Source organism: Melospiza georgiana, chromosome 6, assembly GCF_028018845.1.
Source record: "Melospiza georgiana isolate bMelGeo1 chromosome 6, bMelGeo1.pri, whole genome shotgun sequence".
NCBI lineage: Eukaryota > Metazoa > Chordata > Aves > Passeriformes > Passerellidae > Melospiza > Melospiza georgiana.
Window position 1 is genome coordinate 60,970,761 of NC_080435.1, and position 13,489 is coordinate 60,984,249.

A 13,489-nucleotide genomic window follows, 5' to 3' on the forward strand; every position below is an offset into this window, starting at 1 on the left:
TGGCTAACTTTGCTATAGTGAATCAATGAACAAGTTCCTTATTGGATTTTTATTGCAGGTAAAATTGACAGGGAAAATCACTGGGATGTACTTAAAAATGGGAAGGAAATGTACGTTTCCAATAAAAAGGTCTCTGAAGGTCTCTTGTTTCATAGGAAGGAAGCTGTCTTTATAGTGCATGAACTATAAAAAATGATTAAAACTGAAGAGAGACAGGAAGCTGATAATTTGATTTATCATCTTAATGGCTATGATTCATGAATAAATAATATAATGGTTTATGTCTCTCTTGTAAAAGAAGTAGAGAAGAGCAATTTGTCTAATAAATGACTTCAAAAATTACAGCTGAGTCTTGTTTGCCACGTTTGTTCTATTTAAAAAGAATGAGCGAGTATCTTATTTCTTATTACTTACTAGGACATTTGTTGTATTATTTATAAGAGTCAAAAACCTTAACTAAAAGCCACTCATCTCTGACCACAGTCTCCCATTAGCTTTAAATTCAGGAAAGAGAAAAGGATTGATCACTAGATCAATAAATCTAACCTTGGATCTGACTAAAAGCTTCCTTTAACCTCCTTCCTCCAGCATCCTTTTTCAAAATTAAAGTATCCCCGTTTTTAATTATTTAAGAGCATGTCAATTTTATAGTAAGGCCCTGTATGACTGCATCATACAAGGATTTCTTCTTTATGCTGGAAGCCCACCAGCATCTTTAAAAGGAAAGCGTTTAAATCATGATAATTTGTTGGTCTGTTTTTTTTTTTTTTTTTTTTTTTAAAGTTGGATGTGCTGCTATAGATACACGTATATGTATCCAAATACACAAATTTCTTGATGTGGATTTCATCAAGACAAATGCTAGAATAGGAAAATGGAGAAGAAATGTGCATTCCCAATTATCAGAAACACAAACCACCCCAAGCTCATCAATGACCCTGCTGCAGCTGAAGTTGCTCTGTATCGATGGCCTGGGGCCAATGAGTGACATTGGTACAGACCTGCAAAAAGTCATTCCAGGCAACAGCAAACTCCAGAGCACACAATTAGTGGAAAGAATGTTTAATTTTTTCCTAAACCATCCCATAAAAATAACTTGTATATGTAGTTTGCCTGGTGTGCATCAAGACCCTGATCATTTCTCTCTCTCTTATATCAAATTAATTTAGGAAAATCAGATCTTTTTTAACCAGAACTGTTCACACCAATTCAATACACTCTGTTTCCACTGTGCTGCTGTGGGACAACCTTCAAAACAACTCAAAGCACATCTTGCAGACACAACTGCTGATGCAAAGCTGGTTGGGTGGCCCAAAGCAGGGAGGTGTGACCAGAGTCACCTCTGGATTTATGACCTTGCTCATCCACTGGCCTTCATAATCTTGAACACCTGGGTTTGGGCACATCTCTGCACCTTCCCTTGTTCCACTTTAAATCTTCATCCTGAAGAATGGGGGATTTCTGTCTTGGCAGGATTTGGGCTGAGAAGCTGAGGATTCCTCATCCTGGGAAGTGTTCCAGGCCAGGTTGGATGGAGCTTGGAGAAACCTGGGCTAGTGGAAGGTGTCCCTGCCCCTGGCAGGGGGTGGAACTGCATGATCTGTGAGGTTCCTTTCACCCCAAACCATGCTGGGATTCTGTGATTCTAGAAAATGGAAGTTCTTACCCTGGTTTTGAGGCTAATTTTTAAGAGGGTTTCAAAACTGAACTCAGGACTTGCTTGTCTTTGGGCCAAGGTGTTGTAAGGTGGCACTGGAATGAGCAGCACTGGTAGGACTGACAATGACAGCAGTGGGAGGAAAATTTTAGGGTGACAATTCTTGGCATATTGTAAAACCAGTCCTGCCAGGTTTATTTAAAACAGAGAGGGAAAGAAGAGAAAAAAAGGTAAATGGACTGAAACAAAATAGACCTTTTGAGTTCTTCTGTTTCATAAAACAGGTATGAAACAGTTCATGGCATGGATCTTGCACAGAATGCATATGTGACACAACTCAAGTGTTGTTAGGGACAAATGTCACACAGGTGGACAAAAATCAGGAAAAAATAGTGGGAACTTTCACAAAATCCCATTTATCAATACTTTCCACATATGATTTCTCTAAACTAATGCAATTAACTGCCCCCCAGTCCAAAGGCATTATTTTTATGTGCCACACCTTCTTCCCCCAACTGCTGTATTATATAGGTCTCCTAAATTTGGAGTGCTCAAGATGTTTTTGGGGTAAGTGATGCATCAACTCATGTCAAAACAATGTAGGCTGAATCCATAATGACACTGAAACACAGTATGTTGGGGAATGATACCCCAGAAAAGGTTTATTTGGCCTTTCATTTTGAAGGGGCACAATCTTTGCTGATTTTGAAAATGACAGTGGCCTTCACTAACTTCTGAAGCACAACTTTTGGTCAAAATCTAATTTTTGTGCTCCTGCCATAAAAATAATGCTAATCCCTATCTAAAATGATGAGCTTTTTTCCCTAATTAGGAGTTTCTGAAAGAGAATTTTAATCAAGCAGACTGCAAATATCTCTGATGTCACTCCAGATCTTGAACCAGAAACTCTTCCTTCCTACTGCAGCCCCCCAAATCCCAGCCCACCATCCCACCATGATGGGCACAGTGGGCAAGAGCAGAGCAATGATGAACCTGGAAAATGGCAGTGACAGGGTAAAATGGACTTAGCAATACAAAGCTGCCCTTGATAAAATACAGCTTTTGCAAAAGGCAATGAATGGAAGCAGCACAAGATAAAAATTACAGAAAAAAAACCAGGGTGATTTTTCTGCCATCAGTCCCACAGTTCCATTTGGATATGGAGGAGGGAGGATCTCAGCTGGGATGAGCCACTAGAAGTGTATCAATAAAGGCACAGTGATTTATAGCAGCTGAGAATTCGTCCTGGAGCGCGCTCACCCGTGCGCGATGCCACGGATTGATGTGTTAGCGTTTTCTCCCTGGAGACTTTGGTTCCAAACCTATTTAAAACCCAGGGAAACAAACGGGCTGGTCTCTAGGCAGATGTCCCTGGAAATCTGTTTACATCACCACAGTGGCAGCAGCTCAGTGGAAAGGGTTTTATCTGCTCAGGTTGGGGGTAAGGGCAGGGTGGCAGGTCCTGGTGGAGTTGCATGGAAAAGCTCCCTTGGTAATTCCTGAGCTGCCACCTTGCAGCATGGATTTGATATCCACAAATCTACAGGAATCCATACAAGGTGAAATGAAAAGATCCAAATAGAAATATTGCTTAGTCTGAGTCGGCAATCTTGGATCCAGGCTCTACAGCACTGTGCTCTACTGCTCCTTGCCTGCACACAGATTCCCAAGGGATCAGTGATGGGCCCAGTCTTGTTCAGCTTATTCACCACCCTGGATGAAGGGACAGAGTGTTCCCCCAGCAGGTTTGCTGGTGATACAGAGCTGGGAGGAGTGGCTGCCACACCAACAGGCTGTGCTGACACTCAGCCAGACCCAGAGCAGGCTGGGGAGATGGGCAGGGAGGAGCCCAGGGAAGCTCAAGCAGGGTGCCCCTACCCTGGGGAACAATCACCCCATGCACCAGTGCAGGCTGGGGCTGAGCTGCTGGAAGCAGAGCTGTGCAGAAGGAGCTGGGGTGAGCCAGCACTGTGTCCTTGTGGCCAGGAAGGCCAATGGAACCCTGGGCTGCAGGAGGGACAGTGTGGCCAGCAGGTGACCCTGCCCCTCTCCTCAGCCCTGGTGAGGGCTCAGCTGGGACTGCTGTGTCCAGTTCTGGGCTGCTCAGCACAAGAAATGCAAGGAATTACTGGAGTGGGCCAGTGGCTGTGAAGGTGCTGAGGGGACTGGAGCATCTCTGCTGTGAGGAAAGGCTGAGGGACCTGGGCATCAACTCTGGAGAAGTGACAGCTGAGAGAGAGGGGAACCAATCAATCCACACAAATACCTTAGGGGCAGGTGAAAGGAGGATGGGAACAGACTCCTTCAAGTGGTGCCCTGAGACAGGACAGGGAGCAACGGGCACAAACTGAAACACAGGAAGTTCCATCTGATTATGAGGAAAAAACCTCTTTACTGTGCAGGTGATGGAGGCCTGGAACAGGCTGTGCAGAGAGGTTGTGGAGTCTCCTACTCTGGAGATGTCCAAAACCCACTTGGATGTGATCCTGTGCTTGAGCAGGGCTTGGATGAGATCTCCTCCAGAGCTCCCTTCCAACCCCATCATTCAGTGATAACCTCACCCACAGGTCATTGCTGATTTTTTGATAGGATCCTTCACATGCATGAAATTCAACACATTTGTAATTCAGCAGGCTTGGGGCTCAGTTTCAAAAGCATTTTGAGAGGATACAAAGGCTCCCTGTAGTCAAAGGAGAGGAAACAATGTGGTTGTTGGAGTTACAATTACACCATCTCACATTCTTTTGGCAGAGGAGTTCCGGGCCCAGTTTGGGAGAGCAGATAAAGCAGGAACAGGGATCAGACCTGCAGCTGCACCCCGAGGCCAGCCTGGAGCTTCCTGCCTGAACCCACATCCACTGAGCCCCGTGGGATTCCACCAACAGCTCAGCAGCAGATCTGCCTGTCCGTGCAATGTAAGTAATGCTTTTAGGAGCATTATCCACGCAGGGTTTTCCCGTACATGGAATTTGGCAGGAAGCCATTCGGCCGAATGCTTCACATTGCAAGAAAGTCAGCAGAGTTGTTTTCTTTTTAAATTACACTTATTAAAAAAAATAACCCCCCCCACTAACAAAGTAGGAAAGTTATTCACCATCACCTCAGGCTCAACCATGCAGAATCAGATGGTTAAATATGCAGATTTTAAAGGAAATACCATCCTTCCCACCCTCCCACCCTTGTGCTTTATCATTTAAGCAGCGGCAGCTCCTACAGCAAAAACTGGGTAATTCATATAATGCAACAGTAACACAGAAACAGAGTTCCCAAGTCCAAGCCCCGTCTATCATAAGTAACTACATGATTATCTCTTCCAGACACTGATCAAATCCCAGTTTATGAGCAGTTTGCTTTTTACTGCTTTACACAAAATGAAAAGCTCTTCCAGAACCCTGCTGCTCTGACGACGATGAGTCTTCCTCCTCTCCAACCAAAACCTTTCCAGGACCAGTTTATACATGTTTGTTCCTGCACTCAGTGTTGTCCTTAACTTGAATTGTTTTTCCTCTCCCTGGTATTTAGTCCCCTGATATATTTATAGAAAGATCATATCCTCTTTCAAACTTCATTTTGCTTGGAATAGTAATGTTAGAAATAGACCGACGAATTTACTGCAGTGGATAGGGACAGACAGACACACAGACACAGAGGCTAGAGCACTCATTTTAAAAGAAATGCAGAAAATACAGATGAGTCAATCTTTAGTTAACAGTGCATTATTTCAATCATGTCAGCAACACGTGTCAACTACAATAGAAAAGACAGATCCAGTTCAAAAGTGATTTTCAGGGGGTTTTAGATCTAACGTCTATCCATCTATAGAAGTACCAGAAAGCCTACCTGGAATTCCATAAAACTCTAGCCTAGGGACAGTACCAAAAGCCCACAATGAATATAATTTCTAAAAAAGAGAGCTGTGCAGACTCAAAAGTACATTTAAACAGAGACTAGTTTGGGTGGTAAATAATATTCAGAAAAAGAAAAAATAATCAAGTCGCTATTAAAAAAAAACCTAGAAGGAAAAGAGATTGAACATACTATTGTCTGTTGGGAGAAAATTTCTTTCACAAAAATATTTTCTAGCTTTGCTGCTCTGGTACATCAATCCTGAGCACTCTAACTTTTGACTTATAATGATATTCCTTGAGATACAGCTTCACCGAGGGAGGAATGGGAAGTGCATCGATACCATCATAAGTTGTACTGTTGCAAATGACCGTTCTACATATATGCTGGAGCGAGAAGGGAAAGGTCCTGTTCAGGGGAGTGGATAAAAGTGGTTCAAAGAACATACAGGAGCTCGGATCTTTGTAGTGTTCTAGGAGCCCCGTGATGTCAGGAGAATGGAAGACACAGGGATCGTGGGCATCAAAGCTGAAGTTGTGATTCCACTGCTCTATCCGGGCGTGGAGGGAGCGGCTGTAGCGGCGGAAGCTGACGGAGAACAAATAGTCCTCCTGGGCAGAGTCTCGCAACAGGAACGTTCCCTCTGGCTTCCCTTCCAGCAGCGCCTCGGCGGCGTATTTATCCATGACTCCCCAGTAGCAGGGGTTGTTATTGATCTGGAGGAGGTCTGGCACTAGGCAGTGGACATAATCAATCTGGGTGTGGTATTTCGGGGGCGTTTCCATCCGCAGCAGCTCGTCATCCGTTTCCCACTTGGGCTTGTTTCGTTTCCGAGAGCTTGTGCACAGGGTTATGACTTCATCATCGGAGTCCATGTCACTCTCCTCTCTGCTGCTCCTTGCCACCTTACCTGTCACCAGCTCGGGCCTCGGGTCCCCCCGAGAGGAGCTGCTGTCAGTGAAGTCACAGGACTGGGAGGGAGAGTCCATCCCCCCATTGGCAATGTCCTCGTCTCGCAGCTGGTCCTCCCTTTCCTCGTGCTGGGATAAATCAGCAATTATCCATTCTTCTGCCTTTGGACTTATAGGGGCCGTGTGCCTTTTGATCAAGTGCCAGCGGAAAGCCAGCTCTGAGCGAGGAGGGAAAGGACACTTATCCAGCATCAGCTCACTGATATGGATCTTCCTTTTGGAGGGCAGTCCTGAGGCGTGCCGGCTGCTGCAGTTCTTGATGGGAAAGCACTGACCCACAGCGTCCTGCAGCTTCTGCTTGAGAGAGCGCCCCAAAAACCTGTGCCCACAGGACCTGTCTAGATCCAGCTCGATGGACGAGCAGCTGTATTTCCTCTCTTGGCTCCTCAAATTAGTCCCCGACCTTCCTGCAGCATTTGCTGTTTCAGGATCAGGGCAATGCTCACTTTTCTTGGACCAGGAGAGCTTTTTCCCACTCCAGACATATCCATCCTTTCTGTCTGCACTCCTGCTCCGGCTGCTTTTGGGCCTCACATCTGCGTTTTTCGCGCTGCTGTCCTTGTTCTCTGCCATTGTGACAGCTTTGCTTCACGAGCTGCCAGGAAGCACACACTGTGTTTCTTGTGGGGTTTTTCTACATAAGGAAGCTTCCTCGAGGCACTTTCTGGAAATATCTAAGGAAAAAGAAAACACAGCTCAGTTAGCTGCTATGCACGCACACAATGCAACAGCAGTGCTGGTGGGTACAGGACAACAGTGACAATTAATTGCTGACCACGTAAAAATCATGTGATTGAGGTGAATTCAGTAGCACACCCCATAAATACAAGATCCCAGGAAAAAAAAAGCTCTCTTAACCCTTCTTTGGGAAAAGCATCCTCCAGAAAAAAACTACCTTAACATATTTGTTGAGTTTTCATTCTGATTATGCAGCAGAGCAGAACGTTTCAGGCGTTGGCAGCCCCATTGTGCCAGGGCCCATTTCAGAAGGAAACCCTTCCTGGGGCAGGTGATACTGCTTTAGCTGTTCAGGGAGCAAATCCTGCATCTCTTCCAAATAACCTTTCAAGGAGGAACAAACCAGAACAGAAACAAGTAGGTCAGAGTACAAAGAGCTACTGTACCTAGATGATATGCCTGTTTGCTACTAATCCACAGGATGGGATGCCAGAGATCTTTTTCTTAACTGACACTTTTGGGTCACTTTCAGGATAAAAATTAAAAAGAAACAAACCTAAATTTTATCAGTCACAGATTCTGTCAGTTTTCTGAAAGCTGTTTTCCTCTGCCTTTTCAAAGGAAGGGAGCTAGGAAATACTGAGGCCCTAAGGGATTGAAATATCTGGGGCTTTACATACTGAAAAGGATTAAAACAATCCAGCCCCTTACTAAAAGCAATTTTAAAAGGCCGTGAAAGATGGAACTGCTTATTACTCATTAGAGAAGGAAGTTTACATTATTAAAATCAGTGTTGCTTTGAGACCTACGGTTGCTGATTTCATTTTCTTTTGTTTCCAAAGTTATATTGAATTCTCAAATAGATAAGAGGTTTCCTTTTGACTGCTGCACTTTGAAAAAAAGATGAAAAAAATCCTCTTTTGATTACTCAGTTGAAAGTGGAGCAGGATTTTTTCAAGATACATAGATAGCAATATGGTATGGATGCTGTACCCCCTGAGGCATGGCAGGATGTAGAAATATTTCCCATCACTTATCATAATCAGGATATTGTATGATTCTGTGATGCTTCTGCACCAAAACCATGCACAGCTCCTCTGTTGCACCGGGGCTTTTTTTTTTCAGCTGTGGGTTTTTCTGTGTTTTTTGGGGGTTTTGGACTTTTTTTTTTTTTACAACTAATTGACATGGCAAATACTAAGCAGGAAAAGAAAAGGGCATCCACTTCCTCTCTCCATTCAATCCATTCTCATCATCAGGATTAGCCAGCATGACACAACCTCTCTGCAGTCCCCCGGGGCTGCTCTGCACAGGCAGGCTGAGTTGGAGCCTCTGCTTTCAGTAAAAGAACAAGACAGCCTTGCCAAAAGGCTCACATGCAATCTGTGGGCCAAATGCATCCCAGATGGAACTTTCACCCAGGAATTTTTCACATTGCATTCCTTATTTAAAACCCGCAGACCTGAGAGCTGTGGGGGAAAGGAAAAAGGCAGGGGAAAGGGAGGAGATGAAGAAATGTAGAAGGAAGGTAAGATGGGTTCAATATTGAGAATATGCTGGGAAGAAAAATGGCATCAGAGCAACGCAGATGAATATCACCTCACTGGTACCAAGAGGAATCACAGGAAAGGGTCCATATTTCAGCAATTACAAATCTAAGATTAAACTAGAGATTTATTTTTCTTCTCTCAGGGTTTTGCAAATTGCTTTTCAGTAAAAGCATGGTGAGACACAATGAAGACAGGAGAAAGGAAACATGTGCATATGAAACTCGAAACTTCTTTATTTAGACCAGAATTGATTCATTGATTGCTTTTGGAACCTTGATATTTTTCATCCAGCAATACCTAGAGTGAAGCAAAGAATTTTCTCCACAATTCAAAAAAAAGAGAGAAAAAAAGCAATCTCATTTACCCTGGTGATAGCCTGAAGTCACTGAAGACAAAAAGTTTTTAGATTCATCCTGTAGTAAAACACGTTAATTGTCTATATATGGGATTTTTAATTGGAGAGAGAGATATCACTGAGGTTGCAAAGTCAAGTACTTAAAAATTAGGATATGACAGTTTGTAATTGCTTTTGAAACCTTCAATTATCTCATTCTGCTCATCCAGCCCATATAAGGAATAAGAACATGCAGATTTTGGGTTTTTAATTAAAAACTGCAAAACATACAAAGCCCAGAAGTGCCTGTTATCTCCTAACTTCAGCCTTCCAACTGAAAAAGCTTGGTTTTTACGGAATTTCTGTGCTGCTGTTGAATTGAGCTGTAAAGCCACCTTCCCCTTTGTACCTTTCTGCTGTCATGAATCATTAGTGGTACCTGAACCCTGCAAGAGAAGCTGGGGAAGCAGCACGTGATGCTGCAAAGCCACGCACCATTAGCCAGAGCTGCTTCCCTGGGGTTTTTGAAGGGCTGCTGGAGCCCAGGCGCCGCTCCTGCCACGTCAGAGCAGCAGCTGCTAATCAGACAGAGCACCAGAGCTGTGAAAAGAGCAGGGAACAAATGAAGAAAAAAGGGATGTCATCCTACTAAAGCCAGGTTTGAACCTGACCGTGTGTTATAAGCTATGGGAGAGCTGCCTCCCAAATCCCACTGTTCGGCATTACAGTGAGGGATCACACCTTCACACCCTTCTGGATCAGTGATTCACAGCCCCACCAATAAAATGGGGAGCAAAAATAATTAAAGTGTCAGGAAGAGGAAGGCATAAAGGGCAGGGGAGGCATTCAGTGCTCTATTATCACTTGGGGCCATCCATCTAAGGCAGCTCTTACTTTCACTGCAGCATCCCAGGGAAATGCCACGGACCTCCATTAACGCCGAGCGCTGCTGGGAGAGCAGGACAGGAGGGCAAGGATAAAAGAGAGGGAACACAGAGTGCACTTTTCCCTAGAGGGGAAGGTTAAATGGAGGAGTCCAGCACCGTGCAGCTCACACACATCAGGTCTGAGCTCTTTTTGGGAGAAATAATGAGTGTTCTGCCTGCAAAAGGGGCACCTCAGGCATCTCCGATGATGGCAGGTTTGACAAAACCCTTATGCTGGGAACCCTTTCCCCTAAGGAAACAGCAAAGATAAAACACATGGGGGGGATGAGCAGAGTTCACTTGGGGCCACAGGAGCCGGCTGGCAGTCCAAGGTTACCCAACACTGCCACACTACAGTCCCTGAGGACAGGCAGAGAGCTGGGTGGCTTTTGCTGTTGGTTTTGTGCTCCCTTCTTCAGAGGTTCCTCTCTCTTGTCTGCAGAGAAAGTGTTTTTTCTTTCAGGAGCTGATGCCTCTACCCTGAGACTTCAAGCCCAGACTAAAACCAATATCCAGTTGCTGTTTGGAAGGATAACAATATTCCCTCCTAGGCAGGGGTAGGCTGCAACCCACAGCTGTGATAAGACAGCGACAGCCTCACCATATGTCTAATCAATAACCCAATACCATACATGTAGACAGCCTTTTTTTTTTTTTTTTTTCATTTATTCAATAAATACTTGAACACTGAACTGCTTTAACCAGATACTTCTGTCCTGAGCTGCTGGATCCTTGCCTCTAGCCCAACAGTTCTTTTCATCAGGCTGCTTCCCTTTCTGTGTAAAGAAGGAGCAGATGGTGGGGGGTCTCCAGCCCAGCCTCCCACTTGGAATGGGACTGCTGCCAGTGTGGGCTCAGGGGAGCCTGGCCATGTCCTGAAAAGCTCCCAGGATGGAGGTCCCACCACCTCTCTGGTGCTTCCATGCTGCACAACCCTCCTGGTGCAGGAAGTGCTTGGAAAGTTTTCTGCCCAAGCACACGAAGCGTTGCTGTATTGCTCCTCTAATTAAACAACAAAAGAAGGCTCACAAAGAACGAGGAATCAATTCTGGAATTGTTATGGAAGTTGATTTTGTAGAGCTGATAAAATCTTGAGAGAGAAGAGCAAGCTGCAATAAACTGGAGTACTTTTTCTTTCATAACTTACATAAAAGTTAAAACGAAATCTCACTGGTCACAAACCGCTTTCATTAATTTCACCCAATTAGATTTTGGCCACAAGACCACATTTTAAAACCTGACCTTCCCAACCTACTAAGGATAACAATAAATCTCAATTCCTTTGTCTTAAATTATTTTTCTCCAGTTCTGGCTTTGCTTTGATTTACGACACCATCTAAAAATACCTAAGCTTGACTCCAGAGGCCTTTACAGCAAATTAAAGCAATTATCACAAATACACACAAAAGAAAAAGACTTTCTAAAGGCACCATTTGCAACCTAAATATTTCTTCTTTGAAAATACCTTTGATTTATCCCCAGAACTGTAGGAGGAAGGGGGGCCATGCCCAGCTAACCCCAACACGGGGATATTTTATTCACTCCCAGGAGGTGGAACTGAGCTGGCAGCAGGTGCCAGAGGTGAGGGCTGCTCCTATCTCCTGCCTTAATGAAGCTCTGCTCATTAAGCGTGGCAGAAGAGATGCAGGCAAAGCTCAGCGGCCTCCCCAGCACTAAATCAGTGAAAGCTTTATGGTCCATGACCAGCACTCCGTGCTCCACCCAGAAACCGAGGGGAGAGCAGCAATTCCCGACTCACACCTAATAATCAAGGCAGCCCCAGTTCCCAACCGGATTTAAACTCTAAACTTTGCATTTGGTGCCTGTCACTCCGGACAAAGCCACAGAGCCTGCAGTGCCCTGGACCAGTGACCACCCCTGAAAAACCTCCCCCCATTTTTCCTCAAAGAGTGATCCCAGCAAGGCAGCACCTGCAGACAAGGAAATTCGTTGTTACATAGAAGCGAATGTAAAATGGCTTTTGCACCGCAAAACACTTTAAGTGCAGTTTCTATCGGAGACACTGAAAATTAAAGTGATTAGGGAAAATAAACACATTTGACAGGCATTTGTCTCCATCCCAGGCAGCGGCTTGCAGCAGGAATAGCTTGGTCTTCCCACTCATCTGATAAGCAGTTCAGCTCCGAATCATTTCTCTAGAACACATTATCCTCGCCAGAAATCACGATTTACTGAAATATGTAGGATACACCCATGGAAAACATGTCTCTACACAGCTTCCACGAGGTTTAATAATGAAATCTGGCCATATTTCTATAATTTTTTTAAAGAATGTGCCTGCTTTGTAATCCTGCCACTTATTCATTCATTAAACTACCAGCAATGTGAGTGTTAGAGAGAAACACATTTCCAATATAAATAAATCACTCTGCTCAGCCCAACAACCAATAACCCCGCTGCAGAACAAAACTGAAGATAAAAGGGCTTTTCCTGGAAGCAATTTTTTCTTAGAAACAGGAATAAACTGGGCCAGATCATTAAGGCTACATAAAGGGAAAACAGATAACGCTGTTTTTCCCTCTTTATTTCAGGTATCTTCAATTCTAGCATTTTTTTAATCCTTCGAGAGATCAGCCAGGATGTTCTTCCTATTTTTCAGCCAAAAAAAAAAAAAAAAAAAAAAGCTGAATGATTTTTGCAGTGCAATCACTACCTGCCTGACTACCACTGCTGTCAACTCCACCTCGCAGAGGCATCAGGATGGCTGGAATTCCAGAGTAATTCCATAATGACCATAAGGATCTCCAAAGGGACAGGTCCTGCGGCTGGGTGAGCACAGCCCCGGTGTTCCTGGGGTGCTGCCCAAGGGGGGCGGAGGGCAGAGGCTTTTCCCCTGTGCCTCTGGAGGAGCTGCCATTGAATCCACACACAGAAGGATAAGCTGGGAATGTATGTGCCCTGTTTGCGTTCGGGTACACACGCCGGGCACGGGGTTTTTCAGAGGGGAAGCACACAGACCGAACCCCCGGTGACAGAGCGAAGACCCCGGACCGGATCCCCTCGCGGTGACCGGAGATCCCGGGCTGAGCCCCCCAGGCACTGACAGCGGCTCAGAGCCCGGACCGAGCCTCCCCCGGTGACAAAGCTCAGCTCCTTGTCGAATTACCCCGGTGACAGCAGAGCCTGGACCGAGTCCCGCCGGAGGACAGCGCTGACCCCGCTCCGAGCACCGCGGTGACAGAGGGCGGGCCCCCGGCCAACCCCCACCGGTGACCGGAGACCCGGTCCGAGTCCCCCGGGGACTGACAGGGCGCAGCCGCGAGCCCCGCCGGTGACAGGAGACCCCGATTTCCCCGGCTCACCCCCGCCTGCCGCCCTCAGCTCCATCCCCGCCGGCCCGGCCCCAACTCACCCCGCGGGGCCGGCGCTCTGTCCCTGTCCCCAGCCGGGTGCCGGCGGGCTCGGCGCTGCCAGCCGCGGCCCCTCACCCGGCCGCCGCCGCCGCCATCCCCGCCGCCGGGGCCGCCCCGCGCCCGCCCCGGCCCCGCCCCGGCGCTGACGGCTCG

The 13,489-nt window shown here is 45.9% G+C and overlaps 1 protein-coding gene across 1 annotated transcript; it reads right to left on the reverse strand.

Annotated features, from left to right (window-relative positions):
* Positions 1-5,309: 5,309 nt before the first annotated feature.
* SOCS4 (suppressor of cytokine signaling 4) lies at positions 5,310-13,398 on the reverse strand. The gene is made up of 2 exons (XM_058026482.1): positions 13,336-13,398; positions 5,310-7,148 (listed from the first exon to the last, which is right to left on the reverse strand). Exon 2 carries the CDS (start codon positions 7,045-7,047, stop codon positions 5,737-5,739), a length of 1,311 nt encoding a protein of 436 aa, XP_057882465.1. The 5' UTR covers positions 7,048-7,148; positions 13,336-13,398; the 3' UTR covers positions 5,310-5,736.
* Positions 13,399-13,489: the final 91 nt, after the last annotated feature.

What these genes read in the sequence shown, in the direction of transcription:
- SOCS4 (XM_058026482.1), bottom strand. Translation starts at nt 7,047, where the DNA reads ATGGCAGAGAACAAGGACAGCAGCGCGAAAAACGCAGATGTGAGGCCC.